The following is a 13,514-nucleotide window of genomic DNA, read 5'->3' on the forward strand; positions in this document are numbered from 1 at the left end:
GATTGTCAATGGGACTTTCTAATGTTAAAAACGCAATGCAATGCACCAAAAATGCAGTTGCGTTGCATTGCGTTTTTTAAAATAGAAAGTCCCATTGACAATCGCGTTAACAAAAAACGCAATCGCAAGTGTGTGGGAGCCCTAACTTCAGCGTCTAATCGCCCGATTAGACGCGCTTGCGCAGAAGGGTCTTCTGCCTTCGGCTCGGTCTGGCACGAGCGGCGTTCTGGCTCCGCCCCTTCTACGTGTCATCGCGTAGCTCCGCCCCGTCACGTGTGCCGATTCCAGCCAATCAGGAGGCTGGAATCGGCACACGTGATGGGGCGGAGCTACGCGATGCCACGTAGAAGGGGGCGGAGCCAGAACGCTGCTGCTGCCGGACAGACCCGAAGGCAGAAGACCCTTCTGCGCAAGCGCGTCTAATCGGGAGATTAGACGCTGAAGTTAGACGGAGCCATGGAGACGGGGACGCCAGCGCAGGGAAGGTAAGTGAATAACTTCTGTATGGCTCATATTTAATGCACGATGTATATTACAAAGTGCATTAATATGGCCATACAGAAGTGCTGAACCCCACTTGCTTTCGCGAGACAACCCCTTTAAGTGCTTTGCCCCTTAAATAAAAGTTATTACATAAAGTCGGGTTAGGCTACTTTCATGTTGCACTTTAACGTCCAGTGCCAATTTAATCTACACTTTCCGTCTTCTATGCAGAAAACTGCATCAAGGCAGAGAAATAGGAACACATTTATAAAATGTTTTTTGACATAAAAAAGTCAACCTTTTTGCACAAGGGGTATTTGTGCAAAAAAGTAACTTTTTTTGTATCTTACAGTAGCCCCCCCGCTTTTCTGAAAAGTGAGCGGTGTTTATTGGGATGGGCGTGGCTGCCACCAACCTACAGATTTATGTATAATTTACGCCAGAAACTGGCGTAAATTATACCAAAATGTACGCCTTGGGTGACCTGGCCTACATTTATGAGAAGACTCATGGTAGTGCTGGGATGCGTGGAATACATGGAAAAGCGTTCACCTCTTCATATATTAAGTCCTTCATGTGTCGGTTTAAATCAGAATAAGTCCGGTGTTGGAAATGACGGGCTTTGTAAATTTCCCCCATAGAGTTTAATATGTGAGACAGAGACCTTTTCTGTCTCAATTTCACAAGGTTTTCGACCGGACGGTCTTTTTAGCTCGATAAATGGTACCATCAAAAAATACAATTTGTCCTCCAAAAAATAAGCCCTTGTATGGCTAGGTCGATGAAAACAAAAATAAAAAAGTTATGGCTCTTGAAATGCAGCAAAGAAAATTTGAAAAAATAGCTTGAGAGTAAAGGGGTCAAAACAATTTAAAGGAGAGTGTAAGGACAACAAGCAATGACCTGAAGCTGAAAAGATACTGGACAATGTAACAAGTCAATGACCCAAAGCACACAAGTAAATCAACTAAAAAAGATTTGTGTTTATACAGAAAGCCAGGTAGTATAGATGCCAATGTCTTTCATTTTCCAGACCAAATTTAGTGCCAAAAGGTGGAATTCTGAGCATTTAAGAGTTCACAAAAAAAACTTATAAAAAATGCACATTCTTAAGGAAAACATATTGCAGATTGGTCATGACACTGACTCAAGAAGACATCCACATCATTACATAAACATTATGGAAAAAATTATAAACTATACACAGATTATGGGCCTGGGGGTAAAAGTTTAGGAAGAATCAATGCAAGTAGGGATGGAAAAATACCTCCACAGCATCACCTATTGGATGGTGACTTCTCTATAAGTCATTGATTGACCTGTCAATAAGTCTTGACAACATGTCTAAGGATATAAGCTAAACTAGAGTCTTCTACAGAAGGAAAACACACTCATCTGCAGACAGGCTATTTTGGGGTGTTACTTCTTGAAGAGAGTACCAAATTGGCATAGGGAGTTTTATATTGGCCATACAATGCTTCCTTGGTAAACAGTGTGCAAAAGGTGGATGGAAAAGTACCTCCAGTGTCTTCTTCAGAAAAAAAGACACCCTTCTGCAGACTGGCTGTTTTGGGATGTTTGACCCTAATCAATAGAGAGCAGGTTACCCTTTCAAGTCACCTTCCAATAGTTGGCTCTGTAGAGGTACTTTTCCATACCCTATTTGCATATTTTTTCCCCAAGGAGCATTGCTTGGCTTATAGAAGACTCCCTACACCAAATTGACACTCTTCTCAAGGAGGAACCTTATCCCCCTGGAACCACATAAAAGACATCTCACCCTGCCAGCCAGCACTGATGAGGAATAAACACCCCAAAGTGACTGTTCCTTCTGGATAAGACTCTGATTTCACTTATATAAAAGTCAAATATTGAATTATAGGAAAGTCACCTTCAAATAGTGGAACTGTTGAGGTACTTTTCCATTCTCTATTTGTATACACATAATTTCACAAATGCAGGCAGCAAAAATGAGTAGCTTTACTGGGTACATCAGGTCTACTGTCACATAACTGTATGGGTATTATGTAAATTTCTTGCTTTTCTATTGGAAATGACCCATGATTGAGATCCAGTTTCCTGGGACTCTGGCTAGAAGTTGGTCACAGTGCTGCTTTTCTGTTGTGTATGTATGGGTAGTTAGAGAGCAGGACTACATGGCCATTTTAGAACTATATCTTCATGCTCCTGCCAGCCGCTAGGTGGTCACCAAGTTGAACTAGATTGTTGCCAAACATATAAACTGTTGTTCTTAGTAATCACTGGATGGTATGCTGCTATTCAAAAATCACCAAAAAATACAATATTAACTGATACAATGGTACAAGGGCAGGCATAAATTTCCAACAGCATGGGGAAAAGACAAGATGCGAAAAGCAGGAGGTGCAAATTCCTAATGAAAAGCTGTGCACACACTATCAGTCATGGGAGGTTGGCTACTCAGTGTTATACTTACTCACAGATAAGCCTTCTTTAGGCCTCATGTCCACGGGGAAAATCAGATCCGCTGCAGATTCTACATGGAGAATCTGCAGCGGGTCCCTCCTGCCCCGCGGACATGAGCGCCGAAAATAGCAATTTAAAAGAATTTACCTATCCGGCGCGGGCGACGAAGCTCTGCTCTGCTCTTCCTCACGGCCGGATCTTTTCGGCCGGCGGATGAATTCCTGACGCCGGCGGCACGTCGCCGGCACGTCGTCGACGTGCCGCGCGCATGCGCCGGGCACATCCGCCGAGCCGAAGCAAGGGAGATGCGGCGGTGAGGAAGAGAAGAGCTTCGCGGTCCGCTGCGGGTGAGTAAATGCTTTAAATTCCTATTTTAGGTCTCCCGCGGATCCGGACGGCTTCCATAGGCTTCAATAGAAGCCCGCGGGAGCCGTCCCCGCGGGAGACCCGCATGAAAATGGAGCATGGTCCAGATTTTTTCATGCTCCATTTTTTTTAAAATCACTTTTATTGACGATCCGTGGGTATTTATGTACCCCGCGGGTGGTCAATGCATCCCTATGGGATGCGGATCCGCGCGCGGGAGATCCGCTGCGGATCCTAAATCCTATTTTCCCCGTGGACATGAGCCCTTAGGGTGCCAGTCACATGGTTACGTGTAGGGCATCATGCTGCCTCGTATCCTATTAGTGCTAATCACATTTCTCCTTACTACATGAACAATGCTCAGCTCTTGCTGTTGAACACATTAATTATTGAAAACTTACTGAGACTGTGAGTTGTATGGCCTTTACATTGCCTAATGATGATAGAACTTAAATAGCCAAGTACTTCTAATGCATCTTTCTTTAAAGAGAAGAAGGAACCATCACCACTGTCACCATTTTCCAGTGTTTCGGGACATCACTGTTAGAAAAGCACCCAACTTCACATGCGCAGTTTTTTACAAAGTCACTACACTTTTCATGTGACTAGCTAAATGACACAGAAGTCATGTTGGTCAAGAATTCTCTAAGTAGCAATGATCAACAGAGAACAACAGAAAAAAGATATGTACATATCCTTCTGTTTATTTCATGGAAAAATGATTTTAGGTCCTCTTTAACATATAACTAATAACATTTAGTAGTATGGTGAGAACTGGTCAACCCTTTCCAATCCACTGTCTGACGTCTGAAGACATTATGATTTCAGGGCTGTACAGCTCCAATGTTGGAAGACGTCCGTTGGGGTTCTCTTACTGTATATTGCCAGCCTCTCTGCTGCCGGCGCCTATCCAGCATGTCACCTCATGCAGTACTGGCTTTAGCCAGCAGATAGCACCGTTGTATAACAGCAGACAAAAAGTAAGCTCCCTAGGAAAACCAGGATACAAGTTGGATTGGAAAGGGTTAATATTCTTTGCAATGAGCAACGGTGTACAAATGTTGACTTTGGATATTGCCTAAAACACGTTGATGTACAAAATCAGTCATGAATTCTAACATAATAATAGGTCTCTGTGGGGCTATATCATCACTTCCAGGACCCCTTGTTTTTCTTTACGCTGAAGATATTTTGGGGCCAAGATATTTTGTCCTGCTGCAGAATAAATTTGAAGCCAATCAGATGCCTCCTTGATGGCATGAAGTATCTGACTGTATTTCTCAGCATTTAGGACATCATTAATCTTGACTAAATCCCCAACTCTATTTGCTGAAATGCAGCCCCAAACTTGCAAGGAACTTCCATCATACCTCACTATTGCCTGTAGACACTGATTATCGTAACGCTTTACAGCCCCTCTACGAAAAAAATGTGTTTTGTTACAGTCAAACATTTAAAATTTTGATTCATCAGTCCAGTGCACTTATTGCCATTTTTCTGTATCCCATTTCCTATGTTTTTGTGCTTAGTCGAGGTGCTTGGCCTAGTTTCTATGTCAATGGTATGACTTTTTGTCTGCAATTCTTCCATGAAGACCACTGCTGGCCAGGCTTCTCCAAACAGTATATGGGTGTACCTGGGTCCCACTGGTTTCTGCCAGTTTTGACCTAATGGCACTCCTGGACATCTTCCAATTTTGAAGGGAAGTAAATATGACATGTCTTTCATCTTCTGCACTGTTTCCTTTGCTGACCATTGCAATTATGGTCCTCAATGTAACCTGTTTCTTTGTGCTTCTTCAAAAGAGTTTAAACAGCACATTGTGAAACCCTAGTCGGCGTTGAAATCTTTTCCTGATGCAGAAAAACAACCTTGCGTCTTGTTGCTGTGCTCAGTCTTGCCATGGTGTATGACCTGTGACATAACACTGTCTTCCACAACCTCACCTTTGTAGCATAGATTTTCTGTTCCTCATCTAGTTTTAAGCCTCCTCACAGCGGTTTCTGTTCCAGTTAATAACTGTGTATGAACCTACATATCAATAACGATCATTAGCACCTGTTTGGTCTAATTGGTTAATCTTACACCCGACAATAATCCTAAAAAAATCTCTGACTTTGTTCAAGTGTACTTGATGCTATTTTGAAGGCAAAGAGCAGCCGCACAAAATATTGATTTGATTTAGATTTTTCTTGACTTCATTCACTTTGCACTAAAATAAACTATTAACACTCCTATTTTTGAAAGCATTCTTACTTCGCAGCATTTTTTCCACACCTGCCTAAAACTTTTGCACAGCACTGTAAAACACAGCATTGTTTGGAGCTTGCTCAGTAAAATGTATTAGGTTCTCATCTTCAGTGTCTGGCAGAATAGAGCGTCAATGACTACTCAAATCCCAGTGAATAACAGTGTATATTGTGACACAGCAGGCTTCAATGGAGAGCCTATTGTTTTATACTGCAGCGTCTAATATAATATTGAAAGGAGCAGCGCATGTTAAATATTCCCTAGGGTGTTGGGCCCAGTAAATACGACATTTTCTGTATCCTCCTAGATATACACCTGTGGATGAGCAACATCCACTAAGTAATTGGAATCTGACTGTGTCGTACTGCTCGGTAGGGCTGGCGGAGGCTGCAGACTGTGAGTGGCATCCTTTTACATGCACAATCCATCCTTAAGTTTTTTCCAGTTTAATTTAATAGTGAGTCAGACAGTCGAAAGAAGGTGATGTGCCTTACATGGCTTTAATTTATATGTCCGTGGACAAGAATGAAGGACACAAATAGGGATTGACATGAAGTCTGGCTGACATAAGAGTGCTAATTGGAATAAAAGAATGCTGATTGCTGACAGTAATCAATAAAGTGGGAGAGGTACATTTATAAACGCATGGCTGTGTATGGTGTGGGAATACCCTGCGAAGCCTGTACTGCCTGTGAATTTCAATGTCCTTCTGAAGAGGATTTCAGACAGGCTGCACAACTGCTTCTCATCTATGGAATACATTGAACCGAAGGGCTGCTGAGATAGAATGGAAATCAGGCTCGGCTTTTCAGAACATGCAGCAGCATCAGCTCGTGACATCTAATATTAACAAGCTGGACTACCTAAAAGTTACTTCCATTTTATCGCTTAACAAACATACTAGCCAAAATGTCGGGCTATAAGCTGCCCTCTCTATGCTGGGTGGAAAATGAATTGGCAAGAATGAAACTTGAGGATCTTCGTAAATAACTGACACGCCTGGGAATGGACCAAGTTTTCTACCGACTAAAGCAAGGTAATCCAGTAGATGCTAAAGTGTGTCAACATCTGATATGCATTCTATGCCTTTCAATTTAGATGCATTATTTGGCGAGTCTGTGCGGCTTTTATTAGCTGTGATTAATGGAAGTTACTCCTCTCTCCTGGAAAGGATACGAACAACATATGAGAAAGGGAATATATGGGATTGCTTGCATCTCTCTCTCTTTGTGTATTGATATGTGTGTGTATGTGTATATAATATAGATTATCTACTATGTATGCTATACACATATTGTAATAGCACCATGATTTATTAGTAAGGTACTGAAAAAAAGCAAACCAAGAAGCACCCAGAACACCAAAGTTTTAATTAATGGGGGGGTAGAATATCATAATAATAGTGAGAATGGCAAATAATGATCATTAATGTTACTCTCCACTACTTACAGTATACAGTTTACTGTGTTCTCTTGTTGAGCACTTGGCATATGTGTGGCGTATCTCTTATCAATATATGATGGATCATTGGACAGAGGCTATTAACTGGAAAATAAAAGCAGAAATTAGGTATCATATTTTCTGCAAAGTGTGTGCACAAAAAAAGTTCTAGAATTCTTGCTCTCGTAGTATCTTCTGGTTAGTTTAGTCAGTGATTGAATAGAACCATAATAGTCTTGTATACATAGGATATTTGAAAGTTGTTTTTTTTCACATCACTATTAGATATTCCTGTTGAACAGTCTCTAACATGTAATTCTAGAAAGTCATGCTTCGGAGATGTATATAACGAGTACATTGAAAATAGATTGCTGTTTTTGCAATTTTAACAAGAGGGCTTGGTTTTATTCTCAGTAGCAACAGAGGTAGCTTCAACGTACCTACTGCAACATGTCCAATAACCAGAAGATTGATCATTGGTTAGGAGAAAATGGTCTAAATTTACATGTGTCATGTTTGGTGGAAATTATTAGCGGAAATGTAAATTAGTCATGGAAGAGAAATTTATCCAAAATGCCTAAAGAGTTGCACAAAATTGTTATGCATTGTGCTCCATTTTGGGAATCATTTTGACCAACTAGCGTGTATCCTTATCAAGAATATTGATGAATCTCCCCCAATAATTTTCATATTTGAAACATTTCGCTTTGACCAGAATGTTAAATCAATCATGTGAACTTTATACTACAGTGCATGTACTTGTGGAATGCACTTTTAAGAACATCAGGGGTATATTCAATATGAGCCGACACAGGCAGAAAATGAAAGCTTGTGTTACTTTCACATTGTTCTCTATAAAGTAGAAATCCCTATTCGTGTTAGGTTATAAATAGAGGGCGACATTTGGGATAGTCATTGGATAAGTACATTTATGGTTAAAGCTTCACAAGGGTCAAGGAAGTTGTGGTATAGTAAAGTCTATTTACTGTCTGTCTCGTCTATCTAATTTATCATAACTAATAAGCTAAGCAAAGTTGTAAATAGGTAAGGTGTAAGAACCGGTCTGGGGCTCGGTAATTTAAGTTGGGAAGCTAAAGTTCATCATGCTTCTGTAACATTAATGACTGAAATCTACTTCTTGAATTCCACATGACAGTATATTCTGATGCTGGTCCATAGGGTATAGGTGCAGCACAGTTCCTAAGCTAATGTGATGCGTATTTAGAATATGTGTGTAATTATTTTTTTGCTATTGAAATATATGTTGGCCATCATGCTGGTGACGGACAAACATCAAATGCATACTAACTGGTAAATGCAATAAGATGAATCATATTCGCTGTCAGTCTTATCTTAACGGCTCTTTAACCAGATACCTTCTAGCGATTTCACTCACGTGGTGGTTTCATGGCCCTATCTTTTTTCCCTGGCCTGCCCAAATTATTTTTGCTGCATTTTTTGCTTTATATAGGACTATTTTTTAATTCCTTTTTCCACAGAATTTTTCTTCTTTTACTTTATTAGAAGTAATTTGTACAAAAAAATAAATAAATTACAGGACGGATATGGCAACAGTTTAGGTTGGCGTCGGTGGTCGCGGGTAGTTTTCTTCTTTTATATATATTTTTAATTTTATTCTGTATTTTTTTATTACTTTTGTAATTTTTTTTTTTTTAACACCTATGTCCTCCTTGACATCATATAAGACCTCTGTGGGCCATCACAAAGTATTTTCTTTTTATTTCACACTTTTCCACTGTAACTGGAGCATCCATAGCAACTAAAACATACAGGGTAAAACATGCCCCTAGCGTGACAGTAGTTATTGGCAGAGCTGATCAGGAGTCTGCTAAGTCCCTGCAGCTCTGACATGCTGGGGAGAGACGCAGACTATCAGGTGTTTGCCAGGTCCCATGAAGGAAATAACATTACTGATTTCTGCATTTTCTACATAGCACTCATTAAGCACAATGTAGCTTGTAAAGGAGAAGGCAGAAGTGGTAAAAACCACTTGTGTCTTCTACTTCGGGTCTTATGCTGTGTCTGATAGCCGAGAACCTGACCTGTGCCTGCAGAAGCAGAAACTTTAATCCCGCGCTGTATAGTTACTATGGGCCAGGATCAAGCGCCATATATTTACGGAACTTGGTCCTTAATGAGTTAAACTGGGCAGCAGGTATAGGTTGCTATATTTATGTCAGATTCCAATATATGTTTAAATATTTACTTGTGAGTATATTTAATTAAAAGTCATATCAGCATTTCATATTTTAACTGGACATCAGATGTGGTCTGAATTTTCATAAGGGTAATTGATGTGGTCTGCATGTTAAGTTTGCTCCTAACATGGTCTGCATATTGAAGTGGACACTATGTGTGGGTCTGGGGTCTGAATATTAAGCCAGACATTGTATATTGGTCTGTACATCTAATTACACATACGTTTTAGTCTGTATGGTATGTGCAATATATATTTATTACACACACATTATATAATATATCATTGGCAGAGTTGAAAGGGACCTCCAGGGTCATCGGATCCAGCCCCTTGCTCAATACAGGATCCACTAAAATGAAAAAGGTTTGGTACCGTGTTATCCAGTACAGCAAAGTGTGATTATTCTCAGCAAGAGAAATCAAGTAATGCTGTAGATATGACACCTTTTAATGACTAACAAAAACCATGATGTTATAGCGAGCTTTTGAACCTACTTAGGGTCCTTCCTCAGGCATAATGGCCATTGTGCCTGAGGAAGGACCCTAAGTAGGTTCAAAAGCTTGCTATAACATCATGTAGTTTGTTAGCCATTAAAAGGTGTCATATCTACAACATTACTTGGTTTCTCTTGCTGAGAAAAATCACATTAGGATCACTAAATCATCCCAGACAGATGTCTGTCCAGCCTCTGCTTGAAAACCTCCATTGAAGGAGAACTCATCACCTCCCGATAAAGATGACACAGTCCACAATGACTAGAAGGAACAGGTAAATGGGATGCACACTTGGACAACAGACGAGGAGGTGCCTGGTCCTATAATTTATTTAAAAGTGGCTCAATCTGCCTAATAAGCAGAGAACCCACCCTGAAAAGGGTGCCCCCCATGACAGGAACCTTGGGCTTCTCTGAAATGCAGTAAGAGATAGAGATATCATCCAATTATGGCCAAATGGGATAGATCCAGTAACAAACTGGATACACTGGACAGAAGATACATGAAAAGGAGCTGAACTGAACAAAAGGATAACAGTATAAACTGACAATGAACATACACTATAGAAAACTCTGACCAAAATAGCCACTTCCCTTCTCACCACACAAAACCAGGAAACAAATTAGTATAACCAGCATCACCTGCTCAGAGGAGTCAGCATAAATTTCCAATGAAAGTTACTGACTGGGTGGCTGGGCAGTCCATTACCCCAGCAAGCCAATCAGCGAACAAACAGAAAGAAGACATTAACTACTCTGTGCCCAGCGCTAAATGACACTAAGTATGGGCCTGGGCTGATGCTGTGACATCACCCTGAAGGGGAAGATAAAAACCCTCATATGGCAAAAATCAGAATAGATGCCTGGATCAACAGCCCATTTCCAAAAATCAACTACCAATAACTTAATAATGGTAGGGCCCATTTATATCTGTGTCAGAGGTTCCATCGGAGCCTCGACTGCAGATGTGGCAGAAAATCCTGGCTGAAATAGCACAGCATGCTGTGCTATTACATCCGGTAAAATACTATTAGGAATGCCAAAAGTCAGACATACCCCATTGTAGTCAATACAGTTTAAAAGCCTGCATCTCTGATGGCATAGGTTTGCATTAGTGCCTATGCCACATCCTGAAATGCACTAGCGAAGACCACGTGACCGCCACCCATACGCAATGTAATTGTGTATATGCTGCGGGTATATCCGCGACCATAGAGTACAATGGGCACTATGTTGCGGAACTCCGCAGTAAAACAGAACATACTCTATTTTCTGCTCACAGATAATGCAATTCCATGATTGGAACTGTGTGATTCAATGCATTTGATTGATCCACGTATTACGGCGGATCCTATGCTCATCTCGGCTAACGGTATTGTTGCCAGGGTTACCCGTGGATGGAATCTCATTCCCAGAAGAACTATGGAGTTGACTGCAAGTCTGATCAATGGACTGATTTATAAGTCAATTACGCCCTGAATGTTGCAATTCTATGAGACTACATGGGAGGAGCTGGGTGTGCTCGCTAGTGGGGTGTCATTATAGGATCCAGCGGTGGATATGAAGAGTTTGTTGGATAGATTTCTGGAGCAACAGATCGCGAAGGGAACTACGGCCTCGAGTGTGGCCAGAAAGTTAACAGGACCTTAGATGCGCTGGTAATGGCGATCTATTGTGGGGGTTAGTGGAAACTTTTGGAAGGTTGTGTTATATGTTTTGTTCTGGGCAGCCTTTTAGTAGGCATTTTTTTGAGCCTTCCAGGCATCTGAAATTGTCAGCCAGAGCGCCAGCAGGCCAGGTGGTCTACAAGCAGCGGACATAGTGCTGGAGGATGAGGTGCTGCACATATAGCTGAGATGTTCTAAAAGAGACCAGTTGGGTTTGGGGAAGAATATATCCTTTTGAGCAAAAGAAGACGGACCATTATGCCTAGTTAAAGCTGCTTTGCATTTTCCACATATCTGGCCCCCCAGTTAGTCGGCCCATGGTTTTGCCATGAGAACAGACAACCGCTGGCGTCATTTCAGTTTTGGATGGTGCAGTACCATAGCTTAGACGAAATGGGGGTTAACAGATCTGAATTTTGTACCCATTCATTTTGAGTTGGAGCTGCCATAGAGACAGCCCGCTTAGGCTTGCCAGATGATCTCATTAGGCAGTTGGGCCAGTGGCAGTCAGATGCCTATAAGTTATACATCTGCCTCTTGAGAGCCTAGCAGTTAGGAGCCTATTGAACAGTTGGGAGGGGGTAGCAGTTTTTTTCCTGAAAACTGTGGGTTATGTTAGTAGTCTGTTCTTGTGTTTCAGACTCCGAAGTTGCGATGGCATGGATCTTTGAAAACTCCTATATCTTGTGGGAGCAGAGAAGAGCGGGTGGAAGGGGTTCCAAGATGGGAAGCAACTGTGTTTCCCATGTGAGCAAGTGGTTTTGTGCTGGTCCAGTTACTGAGGCCTCAGATGGGACAATATGTTCCTGCAACTGGCGAGATTGTCAGATTTGTCATTCCCAACATGAGTCCTTGTTATACATTTGGGGGAAAATGACCAGGGGGCTGAATCCACAGCGGGATTTACTGACAAAGATGCACAAGAATGCTGTTAGAGTCCTGAGCCTGATGTGGGTGTGCAGTTGGTATGGTCAGAGATGGTCCCAAGGTTAGTTTGGAGTCATGCCAGGAACACTACAGCCCTTTCAAAGACCTTTTCCTTATGGCAGATTAGGGTGTGGGGGTTCCTGATAGCATTTCCATCTCTGGGTAAACCCTGGTGGGACATGATGACACCCTTGTCCCTTAGTTTAGTGAGATATTGGCAATTTATGTTATTATCTTTTTATTAGTGTGCTAATATATCTGCCTTGGCCTTTTACCACTAAGCACTAGCTGTCAGTTTATTATTCCTTGTCATCTTTTATGGGTGGTATGCTGGATTGCTCCCAGACTGCGGGAATCATATGAAGCTCCAGGACTGCTTAGGGAAGGACCACCATGATGACATGCAAAGAAGCATAAGTAAATGAATGAATTCAGTTTAGTGAGAAGCAAAGTGTAGAATGATACAATTAGGAATCATGATTAAGTTCCAAGAAGCACGGCAACGAAAACATGTTTTTCCCTCCCTGCTCCTCTCACCTGATTGTCTGTCACACTCTGGATGACTCCTATGTATTTACAGTCACTTCTATGCAATGCAGTGCCCTGTCTGATACTTATCAGACACCATCTTAATTTGCAGATTTCTCTTTGCTTTCTCTTGTACTGTTCTGTACTAGTAATCTGATGCATCAGCACAACATCACATAACTAGCTCCTTACTGTACCCCCCCACTCCCCACCCCCGCGTGAAGCTGGCCTAACAGCACAGAATAAAATAATGTAGAGCAGAATATGATAGACCTATAATACTACACAATGATTGGTAGCTTAAATGGGTTTAACACTTTATTGTTACAGGAATCATCTAGAGCAGTGTGAGAGGCAAAGTTGGCGTAAAATATTAGGGACTTCCTGGTAAAATCTAGTAGGCACATGTAAAAACAGTAGGTGTAATAAGTTAGTTGGCACATGTAGAAATTAGCCGAGTAATTATTTATTTCCCCATTTCTTAATATGTGGCAGTCTATTCCATAACGGCATTAGCTTGTAACCATGCACATCAGTCCTTGTCTTGAGTAAGAACAATTTAATTGTCCTATTACACAGCACAATCAATTTCATTGGAAGCCAATTAACCAATCAGCTTGTTTTTGGAGTGGGGCGGCACCAGAGTACCTGGAAGAAAACCATGTAAGCACTTAGACAACAGTAAAACTCCTTGCAG

At 41.4% G+C, this 13,514-nt stretch overlaps 1 protein-coding gene across 10 annotated transcripts in view; it reads left to right on the plus strand.

The window, feature by feature from the left end:
- The window catches only part of CTXN3 (cortexin 3), a 195,537-nt gene that overhangs the window by 28,272 nt on the left and 153,751 nt on the right, over positions 1-13,514 (plus strand). Inside the window, exon 1 of one of the 10 annotated variants that reach the window (XM_066603149.1) lies at positions 6,008-6,580. The exons of the other annotated variants lie outside the window; for them this stretch is intronic. Coding sequence (XP_066459246.1) covers positions 6,550-6,580 — 31 coding nt within the window. The 5' untranslated portion in view covers positions 6,008-6,549. Of the gene's footprint in view, positions 1-6,007; positions 6,581-13,514 lie in introns of those variants that run through there. 10 annotated transcript variants of the gene reach the window in all.

This window comes from Eleutherodactylus coqui, chromosome 5, assembly GCF_035609145.1.
Source record: "Eleutherodactylus coqui strain aEleCoq1 chromosome 5, aEleCoq1.hap1, whole genome shotgun sequence".
NCBI classification, from domain to species: Eukaryota; Metazoa; Chordata; class Amphibia; order Anura; family Eleutherodactylidae; genus Eleutherodactylus; species Eleutherodactylus coqui.